This window comes from Acipenser ruthenus, chromosome 14 (assembly GCF_902713425.1).
Source record: "Acipenser ruthenus chromosome 14, fAciRut3.2 maternal haplotype, whole genome shotgun sequence".
NCBI lineage: Eukaryota > Metazoa > Chordata > Actinopteri > Acipenseriformes > Acipenseridae > Acipenser > Acipenser ruthenus.
In genome coordinates, this window is record NC_081202.1 from 34428803 (window position 1) to 34454121 (window position 25319).

The window sequence follows — 25319 nt, forward strand, 5'->3', positions numbered from 1 at the left end:
GTTTTCTTCGTCCAGATTTAACACCTGGGCTTCAAGACTATTTCTTATGTATAGCGCTACCCCTCCGCCTCTTCTGTCCTGCCTGTCTTTCCTATACAGTGTATAGGAAAGACCCACTAATATTATATTCGTCTCCATCACTCTCAGACAACCAAGTTTCTGTAACACCTATCACATTGTAGTTACTTTAGTGCAGTAGCTTCAAGTTCTAACATTTTGTTTCTGAGACTTCTAGCATTTAGATAAATACATTTAATGGCTGTCTTACCTGAGTAGTTGGTTTTTCCCTTTCTGTTTAAGTGCAGTCCGTCCTGCCTATATAGATAGTCCTTGTTGTAGAATGTGCTCCAATGTTCAAGAAAGGTGAGGCCTTCCTGTCCACGTTCTCAGTGATGTGCGTGACAGAGGCTCCCGGAAGGCAGTACACTGTTGTAGTAAGGGGGTCCAGACTGCACACTGAACTTGCTGTGTTTCTCCATATGGAGTCCCCAACAATCATGACATCCCTTCTTTTTTCTTTTTTTTTTTGAATGCAATGAAATCAGAGCCTTTTTCACTAAAGGTATCAAAATGTGATGCTGAGTATATTGTCTGGATGTGTTTGGTCTGCTTGGAGTATTCCATTTCTATTGATTCATTGGGTAGGGCTCCTCTGTCAGGGTGTCATTAGGAACGGAACAATACAATACAATACAATACAAAGAGCTGAACAGCAGAAAAAAAGAGTATCTGTCTGACTGATAGATTTGGGAAGTGATTTCCACAATCGTGGAACATAATGACAAAATGCTCCTCTGCAAACCAGCATTAGGAGATGACCGTGAACAAGCTGGGATGCATGACGCTGCAAGATCAGAGGGACCAGGTCTTTCTGAGCTTTGTAAGAAAGAAGCAAGATTTTACAGTAACATCAATTCTCTTCTTTACTGGCAAACAAGGTAAAGACTCACCAACTGAGCGTCCTGTTGAATTTGAACGTCCGTGATGCTGGAAGAAATAAAAACACATTCAGAAGTTCTGCTTCTTTTTGGGTCAGCACAGGTCGAAACAACATGAACTTGGTGAATATGCAGTCTCGCCTGGCTTTCTATGTTCGTTTTACTCCTTTAAAAATGTGAGGGGTTAATTAATGACTGGAGTAAACACTTTGAAACTATGGCCCAATGTGTCTTACCAACAATAGTGAATTACACAATACACACAAAATAGGATATTACATAGGACATTGAAAGTGTAGAAAAAAGTAATACTAGGAAAAGTTGGATGTTCTAAAGTTTAACAACATTAACAAAGAGCTGTGAGAAAGTAACAATGAGGGCTCCTCCGCCATATTTATTGCTATATTATGACTTATGAGATGCAGGACCTCCACTCTCGATAGAGGAAGGCACAGCTTTTTATACACACTGTATGTTTGTGTGGCGTCTTAAATAGTACAATACCAGGGTGGCCTCTTGAATCCTTAAGAAAAACAAGGCTGAAATAGCTGGGCTTGCTATCCCAGACAGCTTCCCAAAACCCCTGCAGTATTTCTGCAGATAGTTTATTTATGTTTCAAATAAACATGTTTTATACAGCTCACACTGCAAAGGTAAAGCTTGTGTCGAAGACAAAGCAAGGATCTCAGAAGCTGCAAAGAAAGAGCGCTGGACAGTATCTGCTCTGGAAGCCGCTAGTGTTTTTTTTGACGTGGCAGGATTGTCTCGCTCCATCAGGCCTCACACACACACAGATAGACACACAGCACCAGCAGGGGGCAGGCACACACACACACAGATAGACACAGCACCCAGCACAGGGCAGGATCTCGTGGGATCACAGACACAAGGTTTGAGGCAATTTGGGGACAGCTTTAGCAAGACCTTTCCTTTCTTCAAAAGTGCAACTTTCCCCATTGTTTTTGAAATCTGTTTTCGTGCCCCTGCTGTAATGGTAAGGCATGGTTTATTTAACTTAGTAAAGTAAATAAGTGACGCTGTAATCACACTTTCTGTAAGCACACCTGCTTCATATGCTCCATTTACTCTTAAATTACATGTATTTTCGTGTTTTCTCTTAAACTGGGGTTTAAAACTTAAATGAAGGCTCACTTTCCACTTAACCTAATAATCGAAAGAGAAAAATAATGTAATCACAGCTTCAAGTCCTTCAATTAACCTTCTGAGATCCTTGATAGCAGCTTTGAACATTAACAGTTGTATTTCCCTTTATTTTAACAAATGGCACAATTGTACATTTAAAGCAATATTGAAAATTGTCATTTTACTCCAATTGAGTATTTCAGGAGTATGCTGTACTTTGCTTCAATTCAGGAGTATATGTTGCCTAGTTCAGGTGGATAATGCCCGTTGTGTAACATTACTGGTTTGCAAATTGTTTTTTTCTGATTTCTGTTGTTATTATTCTTATTTGTATTATTGTTGTTGTTTTAAGTTATTTATATAAATATAGAAAATAGATTAAATACATACATGTAGCATGTGTGTTCTGTGATGATCCTGGCTCTTTTGCATAGTGGTTAAGGTACATTGTGTGCATGATCATGATCAAGGCATTTACTTTTTGCTATTGTCCTAAATACATAGTAGTGGTTAAATAATGAAACAGTGGTTTAATTATTTTTGCTTGGACACTATACATTTTGCAATAATGTTTTACTGCAGCAAAGCGAAGCACTGAATCCTGTATACAGAACAATTGGTCATTTGAGTAAACAGCTGTGACAAAAAGAGTTTGCAGAATTTTTAGTGAAAATAACCGTGTAACAAATTTTTTTTTTTTTTTTTGTTCCTGGGTAGTAAGTGTTATTTCCTAATTGCTTATGCCTCAAAAGTATAGAAAATGGCTATTATTCCCCACAAACTTTGCTTTTGTGACCAGGACAGTGATATTTTGAAATTTACCTATTTCCAATGAGAAAACGGGCGAATTTGTGTCTTTTCGTTCACATAAAGTCAGAAAAAAACAACATATGAATCCAAATTAACATGTATTTGTACTAAAGTAATACAAAAATGACTACAAAAGATTTAGAAGTGAGTAGTTTTTCGAGATTTACGATTATACTGTAAATCACTTTCACGAATCAGCCCCCAAATGTAGTCTCCCAAATGTAGTCTCTCTCGTTATACTGTCCTTCACTGACAGCTCATCCAGGAGCCTCAAAGCCGTGCTGCTCCATAATGGTAACAAGTACCCGTCTCTTCCCCTGGCTCACTCGGTGCACCTCAAAGAGGATTACAACAGCATCAAGACCTTGCTGGACGCCTTGAAGTATGATGAGTATGGCTGGGACCCCCGGAAGGTACTGATGCCACCACTGCACATCAAATTGGGCCTTATGAAACAATTTGTCAGAGCTCTAGATAAGGAGTCGGCAGCCTTCAAGTACCTTCAAGACTTCTTCCCTAAGCTGCCTGAGGCAAAGGTCAAAGCCGGTGTCTTCGTCGGACCACAGATAAAGAAGATCCTGGAGTGCAATGAATTCCTCAAGAAACTCACTAGTAAGGAGAAAGCGGCTTGGAACAGCTTTGTCGCAGTGGTTCGGGGCTTCCTGGGCAATCACAAGGCCAAAAACTATGTGGAGCTGGTTGAGACTCTGGTGAAGAACTACGGCACAATGGGCTGTAGGATGTCCCTCAAAGTCCATATCCTTGATGCTCATCTTGATAAATTCAAGGAGAACATTGGAGCGTACTCTGAGGAGTAAGGCGAGCGCTTCCACCAGGATATACTGGACTTTGAACGCCGCTACCAAGGACAGTATAACGAGAACATGATGGGAGACTACATTTGGGGGCTGATTCGTGAAAGTGATTTACAGTATAATCGTAAATCTCGAAAAACTACTCACTTCTAAATCTTTTGTAGTCATTTTTGTATTACTTTAGTACAAATACATGTTAATTTGGATTCATATGTTGTTTTTTTCTGACTTTTATGTGAACGAAAAGACACAAATTTGCCCGTTTTCTCATTGGAAATAGGTAAATTTCAAAATATCACTGTCCTGGTCACAAAAGCAAAGTTTGTGGGGAATAATAGCCATTTTCTATACTTTTGAGGCATAAGCAATTAGGAAATAACACTTACTACCCAGGAACAAAAATTGTGTTACATAGTGTAATCATGGTCCATACCTGCCATAGTGCTACATTCTCAAAGCTATTGATGGCAATTCATCATAAGCAATTTTCAGTAAAGTTACCAAATCAGAAATAAACAACTTTATTATATGGACTTATAAGCAGTCTTAAGTTTGTTTGGTGCTATTGACAGTTTGGAGTAAATAGCTTTGTCCTATGTTGTGAGTGAAACCACTAATTTTCCATGTGTTTCTATCAATATGAGAATCTCTCAGCCTGACTGTTTCAGCACAGTTCAATATGAGAATCTCTCAGCCTGACTGTTTCAGCACAGTTCAATATGAGAATCTCTCAGCCTGACTGTTTCAGCACAGTTCAATATGAGAATCTCTCAGCCTGACTGTTTCAGCACAGTTCAATATGAGAATCTCTCAGCCTGACTGTTTCAGCACAGTTCAATATGAGAATCTCTCAGCCTGACTGTTTCAGCACAGTTCAATATGAGAATCTCTCAGCCTGACTGTTTCTGCACAGTTCAATATGAGAATCTCTCAGCCTGACTGTTTCAGCACAGTTCAATATGAGAATCTCTCAGCCTGACTGTTTCAGCACAGTTCAATATGAGAATCTCTCAGCCTGACTGTTTCAGCACAGTTCAATATGAGAATCTCTCAGCCTGACTGTTTCAGCACAGTTCAATATGAGAATCTCTCAGCCTGACTGTTTCTGCACAGTTCAATATGAGAATCTCTCAGCCTGACTGTTTCAGCACAGTTCAATATGAGAATCTCTCAGCCTGACTGTTTCAGCACAGTTCAATATGAGAATCTCTCAGCCTGACTGTTTCAGCACAGTTCAATATGAGAATCTCTCAGCCTGACTGTTTCAGCACAGTTCAATATGAGAATCTCTCAGCCTGACTGTTTCTGCACAGTTCATCCCACACCCACAGCTTCATCTCAAACTGTTTGACTGGCAGCACCTCCCTCCACATATAGACGCGCTGTCCCTTTAAGAAGAGCCCCCCCTCTTCCATATTCCATGACAACATCTGTGTTTAAAAGGAGGACCCTCTGTTGATACTGACAGGCAATGCGGAGGTCCCAGCTTAATAATAGATCCTCGTAATTCCCCTCTGCCCCTGAAAGTAAAAAGCAGAAACAAAGCCAACAAGCCTGATCACCCAGGCCTTGGAAATATGCTGAACAATAACAAACAGGAAAGGAGGCTCACAGGGCCTTGTCGCTCAGCCAGGATAAACCAGCCATCGCCTCCGGAAGAAAGCAGCATTAAAACACCATTCCTCCGGTCCCTGCCTGTGTACCCAAACACCAGCTTCTCATTCTTTCATGTCTGCTTGGGAGTTCCCGGGATTAAAATAAGCCTCCACCCCCCGCCCTTGTTCCCTTTTTGTATAAACAGAGACATTCCTTGCTCTTCTTGCTTGCCATCTTCTTTCCATGCTTCCTGGAACAGACGCCCTCCAGGGGAGAGAGACGGCCATGGTATCACCATCACACTAAAGGGGGATGTGAGGACAGGGCCGTGAGTAACACCACGGATTCCCCTTTAAGAGAAAGATTCCCCTTTAAGAGAAAGAGTGGAATTCCAGTTCATTTCAAATCATTTTGTAAAAAAATATATTTTTATTAATATCTGGATCTCACCGGGCACAAATATATATTTCATCAACAGAAGAGAAGATATTTTTTTTAAAATGTATTTCCTGTTTCTGGCACCGATCCCTGATTATAACCATTTATTGGAATATAGGCATTTGATAGATTCTGTAACACATGTAAGATGTGTTTGATTATTTTTTCTTTGTTTTGTTTTTAGTGGTTTTGTTTTGTTCTTTGAATATAATGTAAAAAAAAAAAGGTTGTTCATAAGAAGCCCATAAGTGTATGTTTGCATGAAAGACTAAAAAATTATATTCTTGTGCAAATTATATTCTGCCACCTGTGCAACTCTTGTGTATCATGTGCTCGGTATGTATTTATTAATTCTGCAACTTTATCAGTTTGATGAATTCTAATGTTATGGCTTTCAAAAGAAGTTATACCCATCAGTGTGCAGAACACCAGGTGGATATTGCTGCGTGCAATCTCTCAAATAAATGCTTTTTGAGTTTGTTGGTGCATCTATTTGTTCTAAAACAGCAAGTGTCGAGGTAAGCTTTTTCTGTAAACGCATCCATTTTTAGAATGGTAATAATTGTCGCTCGTAACTAGGGGGTGTTTTCTAATTAGCCAGAATTGTATGGGTTGATTTATTTAATTATTCTTTTGCTCAGTTTAGCTGGAGTGGCTACACGGACATCTGGAGGGTTAGGACTGAATTGCAGGTTTAAAAAAACAAGTTGTGAAAAACGCAGGGCCCTGCCTATAAGATATTGTTGATATACATCATGGTCATAGTGGTAGCTCAGCTCTAATAACAAAAAGGGAGACAAAACCGAACCAGGTAACTACAGACCAATAAGCCTGACTTCTATTATATGGAAACTTATGGAAGCTATAATAAGATCCAAAATGGAAAATTACCTATATGGTAACAATATCCTGGGAGACAGTCAGTATGGTTTTAGGAAAGGGAGATCGTGTCAAACTAACCTGCTTGATTTTTCTGAGGATGCAACATCAACAATGGATAATTGCAAAGCATACTACATGGTTTATTTAGATTTCCAGAAAGCTTTTGACAAAGTCCAGCATAAAAGATGAATTCTCAAACTGAACGCAGTAGAAAACAGAAAGTATTGATTAGAGGAGAAACCTCAAAATGGAGCGAGGTAACCAGTGGTGTACCACAGAGATCAGTATTAGGTCCTCTGCTATTCCTAATCTACATGAATGACTTAGATTCTGGTATAGTAAGCAAACTTGTTAAATTTGCAGACGACACAAAAATTGGGGGAGTGGCAAACACTGTTGCAACAGCAAAGGTCATTCAAAATGATCTATTCAGCATTCAGAACTGGGCAGACACATGGCAAATGACATTTAATAGAGAAAAGTGTAAGGTACTGCACGCAGGCAATAAAAATGTGCATTATAAATATCATATGGGAGATACTGAAATTGAAGAAGGAATCTATGAGAAAGACTTAGGAGTTTATGTTGACTCGGAAATGTCTTCATCTAGACAATGTGGGGAAGCTATAAAAAATGCCAACAAGATGCTTGGATATATTGTGAGAAGTGTTGAATTTAAATCAAGGGAAGTAATGTTAAAACTTTACAATGCATTAGTAAGACCTCACCTAGAATATTGTGTTCAGTTCTGGTCACCTTGTTACAAAAATGATATTGCTGCTCTAGAAAGAGTGCAAAGAAGAGCAACCAGAATTATCTTGGGTTTAAAAGGCATGTAGTATGCAGACAGGCTAAAAGAATTGAATCTATTCAGTCTTGAACAAAGAAGACTACGCGGCAATCTGATTCAAACATTCAAAATCCTAAAAGGTATAGACAATGTCGACCCAGGGGACTTTTTTGACTTGAAAAAAGAAACAAGGACCAGGGGTCACAAATGGAGATTAGATAAAGGGGCATTCAGAACAGAAAATAGGAGGCACTTTTTTACACAGGGAATTGTGAGGGTCTGGAACCAACTCCCCAGTAATGTTGTTGAAGCTGGCACCCTATGATCCTTCAAGAAGCTGCTTGATGAGATTCTGGGATCAATAAGCTACTAATAACCAAAAGAGCAAGATGGGCCGAATGGCCTCCTCTCGTTTGTAAACTTTCTTATGTTCTTATTTTCTTAATTCTGGATTTTCAGCCGTGGCCGGAGATGTATGTTACTGACATGCTTTCTTTTCTTCATTACCTTTATAAACGCAAAACAAATTTGAAAGGCATTTCTTTCAATTCACAAAGCTGGTTCCACCAGTTTTAAGATTAAAGATCTCTCTCTAATATTTAACTAGCATTCATATGTTCAGATTTAACTCTGCAGTGTCAAATTATGAACAAGATCCTCAGGGTATTTACTCCACATTGTCATTAGAGCAATATGTTTTTGTAGGAAGAAAACACCAATTACACGTCCTACAGCATTAGGGATATCAATGTCCTATCATCAGTGACAGCTGACAAAGAGCCACACTTCTATTACTATATGCTTGAGATTTTCTTATGGCACTTTAGAGTTTTATTTAGAGAACGGCCTATCCAATTGTGATGATTTACTAAGGAAATAATTTAGCTAAAAGTTAATGAGAGTCTATGGTGTGTATATGGAGGAGTCTATCTGTCTGTATGATGAACATAAATTTTTACTAAGGCTGTCAATTAATCACACTTAACTTCTGCGATTAACGCGTTCATTTTTTTTTGAATGTGTGTTAATTACCCTCTGTCTTGACCCTCACAGCATACCACTGGAATAGAAAGTTAGTCATGGGACTGCATTATGGAGCAAAGCACTACAAGTGAAGGATTTATGAATGGGATTTTTTTTTTTAAACTTTCTGACAGTTCATTGGATAGATTTCTTGTATCTGTTAGTTCCAGTATCACAGAATGCATCTAGTCTGCTGTACAACCTGTGTGCTGTAAACACACCTTCACTTCTCAAAAATACACTTTCTATTAATTCTTCTGCTACAGACAGGAACAACAGAACAACACATGAAACCCGTTAGTTTGGACTAGGGTTGCCACCCGTTCTGGTTTTGCCTGGATTTTTCTCTTTTTGAGGCAGCTGTCCTGGGAAATCTGTAAGACTTCCCGGGACATTAAATGTATATGATTTATCTATTTATTTATTTATTTATTTTCGTACGAAATGACTCTGGTGTCCCAGTTTTTTGTAAGTCAGAGGTGGGAACCCTAGTTTGGACAGAGTACTTTTTTTTTTAGAATTCAGGATTTCTGTGAATCAAGCTACATCATGTCAGTACGATACAGAGTGTCCCACTTGAAAGAAATCCATGTTCACGTTGGGAGTGACAGTCCTGTATAATGCGAGTTTATAATGAGGAGGATTCCTGTCTGTGCTGCTCCAGCATGTGATTATTTATTTATTATGTATTTGTACGTTGTACTTTACAGGGGTTACTTTCAGTGGGACACCCTGCATTACCAAAGCTGTTGCAAAGTGGATAGCTGCCGACTTTCCATTTTATTTCGATTACCACATTTATTTTTAAAGATATTGTTTACAATCAAGGAACATATAACTGTTACTCAGTGAATGCTTTGTTTTATTTAGATATTTTCAAGTTATAAAACGTAATGCAATACCCTTTTAAAGGGTATGAAAATATCCAGTTTAATTTGAAATGTACTAAGTTGAGTAATAAACTAACTCTGTTGTGATTGAGCAGTTGGTTCAAACTATTTTTTTTTTTTTAATTTAGTAGTCGCCAATTAATTTTTACCCCGTTTTTCTCCCAATTTGAAATGCCCAATTGTATTTAGGCTCAGCCAACACCACACCCCTGCACTGACTCGGGAGTGGCGAAGACTAACACTGTCCTCCAAAGTGTGTGCTGTCAGCCAACCACTTCTTTTCACTCTGCAGGCCCATCATGCAGCCAGCCCAGACCTACAGCATCAGAGGACAATGCAGCTCTGGGCAGCTTACAGGCAAGCCTGCAGGTGCCCGGCCATATAACAGGGGTTGCTGGTGTGCAGTGAGCTGAGGACACCCTGGCCGACCTAAGCCCTCCCCCTCCAGGAAGTGCTCGTCCAATTGTGTGCCGCCCCCTGGGAGCTCCCATCCACGGTCGGCAGTGGAATAGCCGGACTCAAACCGGTGACGTCCAGGCTATAGGGCGCATCCTGCACTCCACACGGAGCGCCTTTACTGGATGCGCCACTCGGGAGCCCCCTTTTTCAAACAATTTAATGGCAAATGCTGGAGATTTTCTGTATAAATCTGTGTATATAAATATAAAACCATAAAGAGGGGCCAACAAAATGAATCCAGAAATAAGAACATAGGGTTTTTATGATGCACAGTTTTTTTTTGGTTGATGTTAATAACAATATTAATAATACTCGTAATAATATTATCAGTAATAAAACTAATTTGAATGAGACGGATGCTGTAATTGTATCAATTAAATATGCCATAAACAAAATTAACTGAGATTAAATTTTGAAATCGCGAGATTAATCATGATTAATTTTTTTAATCGCTTGACAGCCCTAGTTTTTGCTTATCTAAACGATTTTATACCACCCCTGACCATTCTCTGGCGATTCCCAAAGTAGAGGGTATTATTGCGTCAAAGTGGGCTGAAATTTTGCACCTGTGTTTAATGGCTATTAGAGCAACAGCACATTGCTATATGAAGCAGTGCCAGGTAGAATAATGTGCACCCCAGGTACCAGAATATGACACAGCTCTATTGCATGGCGCTGCACTAGAAAATTGGGTAGGGCAACTTAAGGAACATATATCCCTCCCAGTAGATCCCAGTTAGATGACCACAGTCCATGGTGATCATAATGATCAATTTCAAATTAAAAGAATAAAACTGTAAGAAAAACACTGCACTCACCCCCGACACACAAGAATAAGAAAAGACAGAAATTGATGCAAAAAATCCTCCACTCTTATGGGTTTTTATGTAAACCCTTTATTACAGTATAAAATAATCTTACACATTTAAATGTCAGTGAAGACATCTGGTAATGAGGTCTCAAGTAGGTTAATGATTACTGAACAGTTTTTTTTCTTAACATTAATGTATCATTTGAAGGGCTCCCGAGTGGCACTTCCAGTAAAGGCACTCCGTGTGGAGTGCAGGATGCGCCCTTTAGCTTGAATATCGCAGGTTTGAATCCAGGCTATGTCACTGCCGACCGTGACCTGGGGTTCCTGGGGGGCGGCGCACAATTGGCTGAGCGCCGCCCGGGTAGTGATGGATTAGGTCAGTAGGGGAATCCACAGTTCACCGCGCACCAGCGACCCCTGTGGCTGATAGTGCGCCTGCGGGTCTGCAGTGGAGCCATCAGATCTGTGTTGTCCTCCAGCACTATAGGTCTGGTGGCCTCACTGTGGATCCGCAGTGCGAAAAATTACGGATCGGCAGGAACACGTTTCGGAGGACGCGTGTTTCAGCCTCCGTTTTGTGAGTCACCAGGGGGTTGCAGCGGTGAACTGAGATACAAATAACAATTGGGCATTCCAAATTGGGGAGAAAACCAGGGTAAAAAAAAAAAGGAATAATGCATCATTTGAGACAAAAATAACTGAAGCTGCTATGTAGAGGTGCAATCCATTTCCTACTGGAATACAGAGCAGTTAACAATGTGCAGTGTCCCACCCTAGAGGTGTCTGGCTGCTCACTGATTCAGTTGTACAGTTTTTTTAGATCCATTTCTTTACTAAGAGAGGGTTGCCGCTCCACTACCCAAGTAGACATGATCTTATTTCTACCCAAGCGTGTTGGAAAAACATGGAAAAAAAACCCTTGTGATGTTTCAGTCTGCTGGAGACCTGGAGGAGTCTAACACTTATCTTCAGGGGAAGTTATATTTACTCAGTTTCATGGCGCCAAAATTTAAGTTCCCTTGAGTAAATTCTGAATAACTGTTTGTAAAAACATATCTAATCTGGAAAAGGATTGTTCATTGAAAATACATTAATATATACATGTTTATCATAATCAGGATTAGGGATTTGGAAAAGCAGTGCATGTCCACATTAAACTGTATAACCTGGGAAACCCTGTACACATCAATAAATTAGCACATGGAAGCATGTGCTACAGAATAGCCTTAAGACTTTCTTCAAAGGGCCAATTAGGTGGAAATCTCTTGGGGGGTGAAAAGGGGGGTGGGGATGTCCTTTTTGTCAACATTACTGGACGATATTACCAAATAGAAGCACAGAATTGAGTAAGCAAGGTATGGATCAAAGATTCAGGGCAGGTGAGGATGTGACCTGCGGGTTGGGCTGACACTATTAGGCTGTGTACTATTGTGACAAGTAAATGTCGCATTTTTTGTTTGCGGTTTTATTTTCATGCACGAAAAATGCATAATAAAAGAATGGCAAATATTCCCTATATTCTGCGAAAAATTCAAATGAGCTCTGTTCAGAATCATCGGTATGGTGGTGGTCAGGAGACAGCAGTTTGGGTAAGAGGGTCTGGGCAGTGTGGCTCATCCCTCTCAGTCACAGTACAAGGGGGTTTGCTTTGGCTGCACTCACTGGGTCGGTCCTCATGGCTTCTGGGAACTGCTGCTCACATCTGTCTGCTGCTCACAGTTTCCATTGGAAGAGCGTGGCAAGATGGTGGGAAGGGAAGTGGAAGTTATTCTGTCAACGGTCAACTCCCAGAACTGGGAGTGCGGGGAATGTAGTGGAGGCGCCAGTATCTGCTGTAATGAATTGGCATCGGAGCACATTGAATTCAATGGAAAGACAAGGGCTGAGTGTGAACCACAAACCATATGGTACACATGTCTTATTATTATTATTATTATTTATTTCTTAGCAGACACCCTTATCCAGGGCGACTTACAATCGTAAGCAAATACATTTCAAGTGTTACAATACAAGTAATACAATAAGAGCAAGAAATACAATAACTTTTGTTCAAGTGTGACAAACCACAATTCAATAATGCAGCAGATAATAGTGATAGTGACATCAGGATATGATTAAATAGTGATAGTTACATCAGGATATGATTAAATACAAAATACTACAGGTTAAACACTTGGCAGTTTACAGTATTCTGAAGTACAGGATTAAATGCAGTAAAATAGGGGGCAGATAAGAGCAAAATAAAGCACATTTAAATGAAGGGTGATAGTGTCCCAGGATACAAACAGAGGAGTTCTACAGGTGCTGTTTGAAGAGGTGAGTCTTAAGGAGGCGCCGGAAGGTGGTCAGGGACTGGGCAGTCCTGACATCTGTAGGAAGGTCATTCCACCACTGCGGAGCAAGGGTGGAGAAGGAGCGGGCTCTGGAGGCAGGGGAGCGTAGAGGAGGTAGAGCCAGTCTTCTAGTGCAGGCGGAGCGGAGAGGTCGAGTGGGGGTGTAGGGAGAGATGAGGGTCTGGAGGTAGCTGGGTGCAGTCTGGTCAAGGCATCTGTAGGCTAGTACAAGAGTCTTGAACTGGATGCGAGCGGTGATCGGGAGCCAGTGGAGCGAGCGGAGTAGTGGAGTAGCGTGGGCGAAGCGAGGCAGAGAGAACACCAGGCGGGCAGCAGAGTTCTGGATGAGCTGGAGCGGACGGGTGGCGGACGCAGGGAGGCCAGCCAGGAGGCAGTTGCAGTAGTCTAGGCGGGAGAGTACCAGGGCCTGGACCAGGAGCTGGGTAGCATAGTTGGTGAGGAAGGGTCGGATTCTTCGGATGTTGCTCAGGAAGAATCGGCAAGTGCGTGCCAGAGTGGAGATGTGCTGGGAATAAGAGAGGCAGGGGTCCAGGGTGACTCCAAGGTTCTTAGCAGAGGAAGAGGGAGAGAGTGTGGTAGATTCCAGAGGAACAGAGATAGAGAGATCAGAGGAGGGGGAGGAGGAGGGAAAGAAAAGGAGGTCAGATTTAGAGAGGTTGAGTTTGAGGTGATGCGAGTGCATCCAGGAGGAAATAGCAGACAGACAGGTAGAGATATGGGAGGAGATGGTGGAGTCAGAGGTGGGGAAGGAGAGGAAAATCTGAGCATCATCAGCATAGAAATGGTATGAGAAACCATAGGATGCGATGAGGGGGCCCAGGGAGCGGGTGTAGAGAGAGAACAGGAGAGGACCCAAGACTGACCCTTGGGGGACTCCAGTTAAGAGAGGGTGAGGTGTGGAGGTTGCTCCACTCCAGGTTACCTGGTAGGTGCGGTTGGAGAGGTAGGAGGAGAACCAGGCCAGGGCAGTGCCAGAGATCCCCAGGTCAGCAAGAGATGATAGTAGAATAGAGTGATCAACAGTGTCAAAGGCAGCAGAGAGGTCGAGGAGAATTAGGACAGAGGAGAGAGAGGCAGCTCGGGCACACTTAAGTGAGTTGGTGACAGACAGGAGGGCGGTTTCAGTGGAGTGAGCAGAGCGGAAGCCAGATTGGAGAGGGTCAAGCAGAGAGTGGTTGGACAGGAAAGCAGAGAGCTGTCTTACCATTCAACTGAAGAGCAAGCTCTGTAGTCGAGAGGTAACTCTAATGTAACGTACTACATTTGGACCAGGAAAAGGTTCTTTATATCCAACAATGCCTTTATTTCGATGCATGTGGGGAAAAGTGGTCTATTTTTAGAAGCCGCAACACTTGTAATGCATATTCAATTAATTTAGAACAAAAAAGGGACACAACTGTATTAGACAAATTTAGAATATTTGGAAGTTAAAAGTAACACATTATCAAATGTATTCTTTTCAAGTAACTTATATACAGTACGATATTAAGAAAAAAGCACCATATTAAATTAATCAGTTTTAAAGTTGTGATATCCAGTTTCTGCACATAAATTCAGAGCTTTTCTTTCAGAGAGGTTGACGAAAGAGATCTCTTAGCAATAGCCATGACGACAGGTGCCCAAAACGGGTATATCTAAATCAGCCGCTTATATCACAGCGCGGGGTTTCAGTGATAATTTTACTTATAAGAGAATTGTACATTTAAACACTGTGACAATAAATGCTCAGATGAAACAGGATTTACCACTGTGTCACTGCATGCATTCACAGACAACTAGAGTAATAGAAATGCAAACCACTTCCTTTGCACTGTAGTCCGTATACAGTTGAAACCATTGCTGGTAAATTAGCCACAGCCTTCCCTGTCTGCCATTCCCTCTGGGTGGTGGACAGGAATGACCCTGCCAGCCCCGGAGCTGCTCTTGGGGGGGGGGCGTGGGGGAGTCTCTTATAAACACTGTAAAGCTGCAAAGTGCTAATAGGGAGCAGATCAAAGCCTGTGCGCTGGGGAGGCATGTCACCTATTAAAATGGGAATGCACTGGTTTGCCTCTAGTGGCGTATTGTGTGGTTGACCAGAAGACCAATGGGAGATAACAACCAGATGGGATTAAGAAAAAAAATCAACCACATCCTTTCAGCCTTTTAACCATTTGAAACTGGACAACTGCTCATACAGTTATACCGTAATTCTTTCAATATGACACGCACTCTTTTTACGGATTTTTCTAAGCGTGGTGGTGTGTTATGTACAGGCCTGGTGTATATTTGTGTGCAGTTTACATGTGTAGCATAAGTCCCAGCCTACACAAATCCCAACTTGTTCTTCATGCAGCTGTCAGAAAAAGCTGATGTTACAGTTAGGCTCTTGAGAAGGCTTCAGAGAGTTTAGACAGCTTATGGTTAATTGATACATTCATAATATATATATATATCCAAGGCAGTACAGTTTCACATGAAGCACTTCGGTCATACTGGCACACTCTAATATGACTCAGAGTTGAGCAACATTAATTATTTTGGGGTGGGGTTGAGCCAGTGTTTCTTGGTTTTATATCATTTTTAATATTTGCAGCAGCGTCTGTGAAGCACTGAGTTGCCTAGCTGCTACAAGTGAAGAAAGACACAGTGACATGAAATTAAAGTGCTTATCAAATATGCTAGGGTTGGTTGGTGCTGTGCTCTGCTGGGGTACTCTGGTGTTGGTGCTGTGCTCCGCTCGTGTATCCCAGTGTCGGTGCTGTGCTCCGCTGCAGTACCCCGGTTTTTAATCTTAGAATGTGTTTCTTGCATCTTCTTTATAACATAATGAAAATATTGTGGGTTTTGCTTCTTTCATGTTTGTTTTTTGTTTGTTTTTTTACACTAATTCAGGATATGAAATATTTGAAATACAACGCAAATAATATTATATCCTGGTTCCTGTGCTGTAGGTCACATTGTCTTGTTGCCCCTGGACCATTGGAATGAGTTTGATCTATAGCACAGTAAGTGATTAGGTTCCAGGAAGCAGCAGCAACATTTCATCCATAGCGTTGTCTTTGAGATTCCTGCATAGTTTCAGTGAGTTTCTGTCCTTGCTGTGTGTAATGAATTGCATGGAACACACTCTCTTGAGATCAAGTGTCCGTGTGTCACTGCTTATACCTGCTGTCTGTGTCTCTTTCCAGGATGTTCGTGGTACAGCAGATCACTAACAGTAACCTGCTGCTGCTGGTGACTCAAGCCGACTGTGACTGCAGCTTCTACCCCCTAATCACGCTTGAACCACATGAAGTGAAATATATCCTTTTATTTGACATGGAAATTATTTAAACTGAGATTCACGTGTGTTATGTGCCAGGCCTATTGTATTGCAGCAATATTTTTGTATTAAATTGAACTAGTATATTGACATACTTTTAAATGGACAAATAATATTATTCAAATAATAATAAATAGTGATACAGTGTATCATAATATCATGATTTGATAATATCGCTACTCACTGTCAGACCATTTTGACTTTAAATTATGCAATGCCATGCTAATATCATTTTTATACAGAATAATAGATGGACTGCTGGTTCTAATTAAATCTATTTAAAGGTACGGAATACTAAAAAAAAACTAAACTTCAAATGACAAACGTTCCGACTAGAACTCTTTTACAAAGGCTTTAAATTACATTTAAAGGTATGCACATTCTGGGGTCCCCAAGTGTCTCCCCTAGTAAAAGCACAGCCACGTGGTGTGCAGGGTGAGCCATACAGTCAGAGAAGAGCAGGTTCGCGTCCCGCTGTGTGAAGTGGGCGGTCTTCTCTGGGGATTCTAGAGGGAGTGTTGTATGGGCTCTGGCGCTCCTGCGGGTTAGGGAGGCATAACCAGCACAGGCTGTTTCTCCTCATCGCACTACAGTGGACCCTGCTGGCCAGGCGCCCAGTGAGTTAAAAGCGGACACCTGCAGGCATGGCCTTTGTCCTCCTGAGGCCGGTAGCTTGCTGACATCCGCTCTCATGTTCCTGGGCGTGAAAGAGGAAGCTGGTTTGGTCGTGGGATCAGAGGATGCCCACTGAACATTCAGTTCTCCTGAGCTTCTGTGGGGAGTTGCTGCAGCTAGGGGTACAAATAATTGCACATTTTAAATTGGGGTGAAAATTAGGGGTAAAATAATTGGGCTTTCTAAATAAATAAAAAAGGCATAAACATGATGTTCCATTGTATCTATAAATTAATCAACTAACATATTATGATGGGAGCTAAACTATTGAGTAATGGTAGGGGAAAGAAATGTTTAATTTGAACTCAGGGTTACATGTGTGGATTGAACTCTGAATCTGTAACAGCAGACCCTGTGTCCAGACTGTTTGCATCCTGAACCCCGCGGCACATAACGCCTCAGTGAAGTGTGACAGGATGCGCTCCCAGAAGATCAGAAGGCGTCCAGATTCCTGCCACGCTTTCCATCCTGAGGTGAGTAAGCCTTCCGGATACTGAATGCAGTCATCACTCATTGTGACTGACGCCAGGGACCAGAGAATGTACGTGTTGTAACCTGTGTTCTCAACATTTAATGAACCCATACCCTGCCCTGATAAGCTACAGATGGGTTTGGTACACAAAAAATACAGCTGTGGTCTATCCCGGCAGGGTATAGATTGATCAAATTAACTCATTCGATTTCAAATTTTGTTTTTATATATTCCAAGTTGAAATAAAATATTTTACTTCTTTACTTCTTTATCATAGTATTGTGCAGTATACATGTAAAAGTTGTAAGAATGATATATTTGTAGTAACAAGATCATTCAAAACACAGAACGGGTATTATTTTCACAGTGCAAAGACAGTACCTGCTCTTTAGATGTGCTAGCGTTTGATTTGAGGGTTTATTTCAGTGTATTGCCTGTAGGTTATAATTAAAGCATAAATCATAACAATCCGGACACATCCAGCCATTACAGAATATACTGAAATAATACCTTTCTAGATAAGAAAAAACACAGAAAACACAAGCAGGACTCCAAGCAAAGGCAACATTCTGCAATACAAAGACTGGGGACCAGGAGTTTGTAATGAACTGAGAATCATTTGCACTGGGGTTCATTCATCTTGAGTTTGATCAGTCTGAAGTGTTAATGACTGGATAGTAGCTTGGGTGTCCATAGATTTCATACGTTTGACCGGTTTAACAGTGTTCACAATTCAGTTCAATTTACTGCAATAAACGTATTGCAATTCACTAACTCTTAAAACAAAACTCAGTATCAGCCACTAAATCCATTCAGTATATTCATTTTCCTGGTTGTTACTTGAACTGTTAATTTGAGTACATTACTGCATTGTAAAACCAAACCTTTAAGCAATAAAAATAAATCTCACGGAACAGGTTATAAACATATTTGAATTGTTTAAGATACACTGTAGACATGCAAACAACTAAAGAGTTATCTTACTGTGTAGTATATCAATATTATCATATGTTTGTAATCTGTTGCATAACATATATGTTTAATTCTTAAATACCTGAGTTACGTTCATAAATATTGGTAAATTTGGTCAAATTTTGGGAAAAGTGGAAATAAGAGCTATTCTAAAAGCACCTAGCTCTCTTTCCACTATTTAAGTAAAACAAAGACAAGTTGTTTATTTTTTATCGCAGAAATACTAAAAGAAGCCTAATGAATTCAATGACAGTGGAGACATTCAAAAAGAATACCAGCCGAAACATTGGTCATTGAATTTATTATATTTCGTTTTGTATATTCTTCAGCATTCTGGAGTGTTTAATAGTTACGGGTCATTCCAATTTTTTCATAACAGGAAAATGCGCAGGACTGTGGGGGAGCCTCAGAAATGTCTCTCTCTTTGCTCCTCTTCATATTGTCGCTCTGCTCCGTGGCTGCTGTGTTGCAGTGATGTGAACCTCTTCGCAGTCTCTTCTGTGACTCTTCCTGGAGAACCTTCTGAATGAAATCTGCATGCAACAATTTTGTTTGTTTGGTTATTTAGTTCCCTTTCAAGTACGAAATGTAACCATTGCCTTGTGGTTAATGGTTACATTTCTATTTCAGGGAACCAGGGTTATGATATTATTATTATTATTTGTTTATTTAGCAGACGCCTTTATCCAAGACGACTTACAGAGACTAGGGTGTGTGAACTATGCATCAGCTGCAGAGTCACTTACAACAGCATCTCTCCCGAAAGACGGCGCACAAGGAGGTTAAGTGACTTGCTCAGGGTCACACAATGAGTCCTTCGCTGAGGTAGGATTTGAACCGGGGACCTCCTGGTTACAAGCACTTTTCTTTAACCACTGGACCACAAACTGAATGTGCTTAGAGGAAAACAGCAGGCTTGAAAAACCAACGGTAACAGAAAAGACATTTTGGAATGAATCTGGAAGGTTGTGGACAAGTCTTTCAGTTTCAAATAAGCCTCTTGGGTGTCTCAAGATGGTAAAATGACTTCCAAACCAGAGACGAAAAAACTTATTCCATAGGCTTGTGAATGCACTGTGTCTAGAAATATCAACTGAACATCATGTTGCTTAAAGGGGACAGCTTTCCATTTCCTTGTGACTTTTTTGAGCTCCTTGTGACTTTTTTTAAGCTTTCCTCCAGCAGATCCCAACAATGTAAAGGATGCCAGACTTTGCTCTTTGAAGGACTATACAGTAAGCCGTACAGTCTCAAATGGTAGATTCTGCTCAACTGTGTACTAGCATGTAATGATGAAGAACCTTTAATGTTCAAGCCACTGGTGGACTTTTAACTGTGTTTTCTTTAGAATGAGTTGCCATCATTAAACTAAATATCCTCCCATTCAGAGCTGATAAGCCCAGTTTTCAAGTCATACTACAACTATAGAAACAGAATACTAGGTCCAATGTGTCCTGGTTTTCAATTCTGCACAGGCTATTAGCTAAGAGGCAGGGTTAGCCAGATTTGCTCACGCGACATGTCTGGTGCATCATGAACGTTTATCATTATAGCTAATGAACAAGCCATTTTTTTATATACTGTGCGAGAAACAGGAGCCAAAGGGTTCTTTAGGAATCATTGAAATACATGTAAATAAATATTAATATATCTGTCTTTTTGAGTTTGTTTTACAGGTTGTGGGTCTATTTTAATAATCTAAACACCTCCACCCCTTTAAATCTGTATTAATTCTGCCCCCCCCCCCCCCCCCATATTAGTTCAATTAAGGGGATAGTTAAGCAACTAAGAGCTCAGTTGGAATGAAAACCAGAAGACAAGGGGCGCCCCCAGGACCATGCTTGAGAACCACTGCTTTAACTGCCTTAATAATAAACAGGCTCTATCCAGTAAGGTGAACTGCAATGCATTTTCACTGCAGTTACAGTAGGTGGCACTGTTTTGCACACAGTGTTTTTTATTTGCCCCTTTTAAGAAAAAAGGTAACAGTAGCCAGCATTGCGCTCATATAAAATTCAAATGCACCGTGTTATGTTCCAGGAAGCCGAGAACACTGTGTTCTTTGTCCTAGTGCAGCACATTGGACTTTTAAATGGCTGGGAAAACTGGAGTTTCAGTCAAATCTGTTAAAGCTACTTTTGGTTTTTAAATTTTAAAAGCTCGTTAAGGTGCAGGGAGGGCTGTGCCAGGGAGCTGGGAATGCGGTCTCTTCAATGGAATGAAAACCCACCAGCGATATCAAAGCTGTGAACACATTCGCTTCCAACCACAGACATTTCGATTGCTGCCCCCCATGAAGGAGTGGAAAAAGCTCCCCCTCCCCGCTCCGTGTCGTGGGGTCAGCTCATCGGAGGGTCTTCCTGAACACACTTCTCGCTCTCTGTAACATATGTTTCTGCTGAAAAGGGAGGCAATGCTCCTCCAGTCTGCTGATCCACTTTGCTTAATGGGCAGGAAAATACACTATTGCTTTCTTTTTCCAGCAGAAACTTTCTGTCACAGCAAGAATGGGAACAGAAACCAATAGTGGCTCTGAGTGCACTGTTGGGTGCTGGATGTGGCACCGACTCCACAAGGTGCTGGAAGTGCTGGGATCCATTCAGACGTTCATATTTAAAAATTCAAGAATAATTTTCTCAAATAATATTAAAATGTAAATGTAATCCCTACCTTGCTCCTACACCACAGAAAAGACAACTTGACCTTACAACTGCACTTTTGAAATGACTTGCTTATTCAAATAATGTGCTTATATTTGCAGAGTGGACTGTTAAGAAATACTGTGACGGAGAAATGTATTTCCCCATCACTATAACCAGCAGTAATCTATGTATAGATTAAATGCTGCTGTATATATAAAATGCCAACAAAGCACCAGATTAAAAAGTGTGTAAAATGTTTTATTGTAACGGGAGCTGTGTAACCTCATAAAGAGGAACAGGGAAAAACAGACGGTTTAAATAGTTTGTATGTGTATGGAGGGAGCGATGTGTTATTTTAGTGGATGGGTGCACAATCATTGAATAATATTATGGTTTTTAAATAATGAAAGTAATAAAAAAGGCACTTACCGTTTGTTTTAGGAGTAAGTTTTGACTGCAGACCAGGTGTTGTGCCAAATAGAGTCATCAGAAGAATAGGGTCTCATTTGTAGTCAGAATACATGCGCAGTCATGCGAATTCATCTGTGCATGCCTGGAATATTTTGTTCTCCATCTTTACCAAAAACTATAACCTTTCATTTTGAATCAGTACATGAAAATGGAACAACTGTTTTTAGAAAGCATTTACATGTTTACAGGCTCAACAGGAGTTCCCCAGGGATCAGTCTTGGGTCCTCTCTCTACACCCACTCCCTGGGCCCCCTCATCGCATCCTATGGTTTCTCATACCATTTCTATGCTGATGATGCTCAGATCTTCCTCTCCTTCCACCCCTCTGACCCCACCATCCCCTCCTTTATCTCTACCTGTCTGTCTGCTATCTCCTCCTGGATGCACTCACATCACCTCAAACTCATCCTCTTTAAATCTGACCTCCTTTTCTTCCCCTCCTCATCTTCCCCCACCTCTGATCTCTCTATCTCGATTCCTCTGGAATCTACCAGGCTCTCTCCCTCCTCCTCAGCCAAGAACCTCGGAGTAACCCTGGATCCCTGCCTCTCCTACTCCCAGTACATCTCCACTCTAGCACGCACCTGCCGATTCTTCCTGAGCAACATACGAAGAATCCGACCCTTTCTCACCAACTAGTCCACGCAACTCCTCGTCCAGGCCCTGGTACTCTCCCATCTAGACTACTGCAACTCCCTCCGGGCCGGCCTCCCTGTGTCCGCTCCAGCTCATCCAGAATTCCACTCACCTGGTGTTCTCTCTGCCTCAATTCTCCCACGCTCCGCTCACTCCACTGGCTCCCGATCACCGCTCGCATCCAGTTCAAGACTCTTGTACTCGCCTATCGATGCCTTGACCAGACTGCTCCCAGCTACCTCCAGACCCTCATCTCTTCCTACACCCCCACCCGACCTCTCCTCTCCGCCTGCACTAGAAGACTGGCTGTACCTCCTCTACGCTCCCCTGCCTCCAGAGCCCGCTCCTTCTCCACCCTCGTCCCGCAGTGGCGGAATGACCTTCCTACGGATGTCAGGACTGCCCAGTCCCTGACCACCTTCCGGCGCCTCCTCAAGACACACCTCTTCAGACAACAGAGTGTGTGGGGGGGGGGGGGAATCCTTTTATGTATAATTACTGTTTGTGATGTTTAAATAATACATAAAGGGAGGTGTATGGCTATTTTATGAATTCTGAATTGCAAATGAAAATTAATGTTAGCATGGCAAAGGATCAATACTGGATGGCCATAAATAATTGTTATTATGCTTGTAGTTCTCATGGTAATGGTTGAGTTGAGGGGAGGAGCTACCCATACCAAAGGGTAGGAAAAGCTCAGTCGAGCGATTAGTTAGAGGGAGGCTGGAGGATAGCAAACAGGCCCTGTTTCGTAGCCTTGTGTTTTACCTGCCATTATTTATATTTGTAAATAGTAATTTTAAAAGTCCTGTTCTTGACTTCTTTGTTTGGAGAAAATAAAAGCTAACCATAGTTTCACTATACTTCTGTTGCCTTGCATCCTTTCAGCTACAATAACCACTCGACACCCCAACAGATAATATGAGTTAGTAAGCAGTTTTTGCGAATGGGGTAAAACAAGGGTGACCACATGGCTCCAGGTTCACCGGGGCATTCTGGTACTTGTAGGCCTGTATCTCCTAAAGAATAAAAAAAGACACAGGTAAAAGGTTCTTGGATGCATTGGATGTGTTAAATATGATACAAGTTCCAAAATGCCTGGTAAATATGGAGACATTTGGTCACCCTAGGAAATGGGCAATGAATGCTCCATCCCCCCAGCACCACAAGGTGTAGGGCTGGCCACTGTCCTCCAGGGGCTGGTAGCGTGTCAAGCTGCTGTTAGGCTGTAGGATGTAAAGCAGCTTGCGCTGGGATCGAAGGAGTAGCTTTGGCTAGAGAAATTAACATTGTAATTTAGGGAGAACAATGGGGCTGCTATAATGGGACACACTTCATGGTCCTTCCTTGGGGGGGATCTAGGCCTGCATGTTTGTTCAGTGTGAGTGGGAATCTCTCTTTTCCAGAACTCTCTGGCAGAATCCAGAATCGCTTGAATTGCTTGCCTGTTTTGCTAGAGCAGTAAACAAGGCTGGGTATGGGTGCATGTTCCACAGACTTTACAATTCCCAGCATGCTTTTAATGAATTACAATACTGTGCCTTTTTTGGTCTTAGTTTACAAAACAACGGCTGACTTTGCTCATTTGTTGCGGTACATGTCTTAGAGATTTAAGATTATTGGCGATGGACCATTTAGACACAATGCCTAAATCAGAAAGGACTGTCATTCATCTCCTGATAATGATGAAATGCAACTTCTCCATGTAGTGTCTCATTGTTTCCACAAGAGGGAGCCAGTCACTTATGAATGGAATATAAACACCCAACCCTGCAGCAAAGCCCATGAAGGTTTGAAGGGAGAGGGAGGACCCCTTGCAGTAATGGCTGTTTAAAACACGTCTTTTTTTCTTTTCCATGCCTTGTTTCCCCCCCACCATATAAGCCCACATTGGGAAAAATAAGCTCCCTAGCTGTTTTCTGCATGAACACCTGAACATGGCATTAATGAAAGAACTGGTTGCTGCAGGTAGTAGCAGCTGCAGCGCAGATACATTTTAATGAATGTAAACAAGGTCTGGTCTTCCAATGGAGTAAAGACCAAAGGGGAAACTTTGGAAGAATGAGGTGGAATCATATTTTAGATTAAAGCTGAGCTTTGTTGGAGTGCTTAATTGATTTTTTTTTTTTACTTTGCAGGAACCTTTTTTTTTTTTACAGAAGTGCAAGAAGATAGTATACAGGCCTAGTGCACAATACAGCAACAATCTACACACACTCTCGTTCTCTTCCTAGATTTCCATTCCAAAAAATACAATGTTTTTCTGTGCTTTATTTTCACGGTATACTGCAGTAAACTCCTCTAAGGGTGTAGCTTCAAGAATAAACCTGGGTTTTTAAGTAACTGGAATTCCTCTTCCAGGTTAATGCAACACATTTAATTTGCTTACTGTGCACTGTGTATCTCGCTCTTGATTTTCAAGGGTTGCAGAATACTAGCAGGGTTCTTCAGTGCAATTCTGTGGGTCCTAGTGCATTACACTGTGACTGGTGTCCCCAGTGAACACTTCTAAATTAGAACTGGCTGCTTGCACACTGTATCTTTAAGGCTGAACTCCAGTTCCTAAAGTGTCTACAGATTGGCCAAAAGTTTTGCATCCCCTACAAAATTAACAAATTTTGCTTCATAAAGTCGAATTAAACCTGCTGAATAATGTTACATTAAAATATTGAATTACATAACACTTTGTAGTTTTCTATATACTTAACGAAAAATTGACAAAAAAAGGAAAACAAAAGTGACATTTCTAAATCTAACATGAAATACTGTGCTATTAGGGCTTCCGGTAGACTTTTGCGATAGCATTTTGTAGTTTCTTTGATTACATGATGCTGTATATTTTGTTAAATTATGTCTCAATCCTAAAATTCTAGGTGATGCAAAATGCTTGGTCATAGCTGTGGAACAGTACTGGGAGTCTGAGATCCAGCAAATTCAAAATATGAAATTCTGAATATTGTTTATATAATGCTGAATGTATCCCCAGATGGCTCATCTGACACACTGTCCAGGATCCGAGGTGCCCAATCCCTGGATTTCAATCCAATTGCATTCTTGACTGCGATCTCCTACTTGCCTCTTTGATCCAGTTGCAGACCACATGCAAAGCACCTTGAGGCCTCACGTAATCTCTGCCACACAGCAAGATGCAGCTAAACTGGTACGAGGTGGAGGGGTCCTAATACCATTAGTTTT

At 41.3% G+C, this 25319-nt stretch overlaps 1 protein-coding gene across 3 annotated transcripts in view; it reads left to right on the forward strand.

Annotated features, from left to right (window-relative positions):
- LOC117420037 (voltage-dependent calcium channel subunit alpha-2/delta-4-like) overlaps window positions 1–17352 on the forward strand; it is a 160248-nt gene extending 142896 nt beyond the window's left edge. For all 3 annotated transcript variants that reach the window (XM_058986426.1, XM_058986427.1, XM_058986428.1), the window contains one exon: window positions 16123–17352. In XM_058986426.1, the coding sequence (XP_058842409.1) occupies window positions 16123–16267 (145 nt within the window). In that variant the 3' untranslated portion in view covers window positions 16268–17352. The remainder of the gene's footprint in view (window positions 1–16122) is intronic.
- The last annotated feature ends 7967 nt before the right edge of the window (window positions 17353–25319 follow it).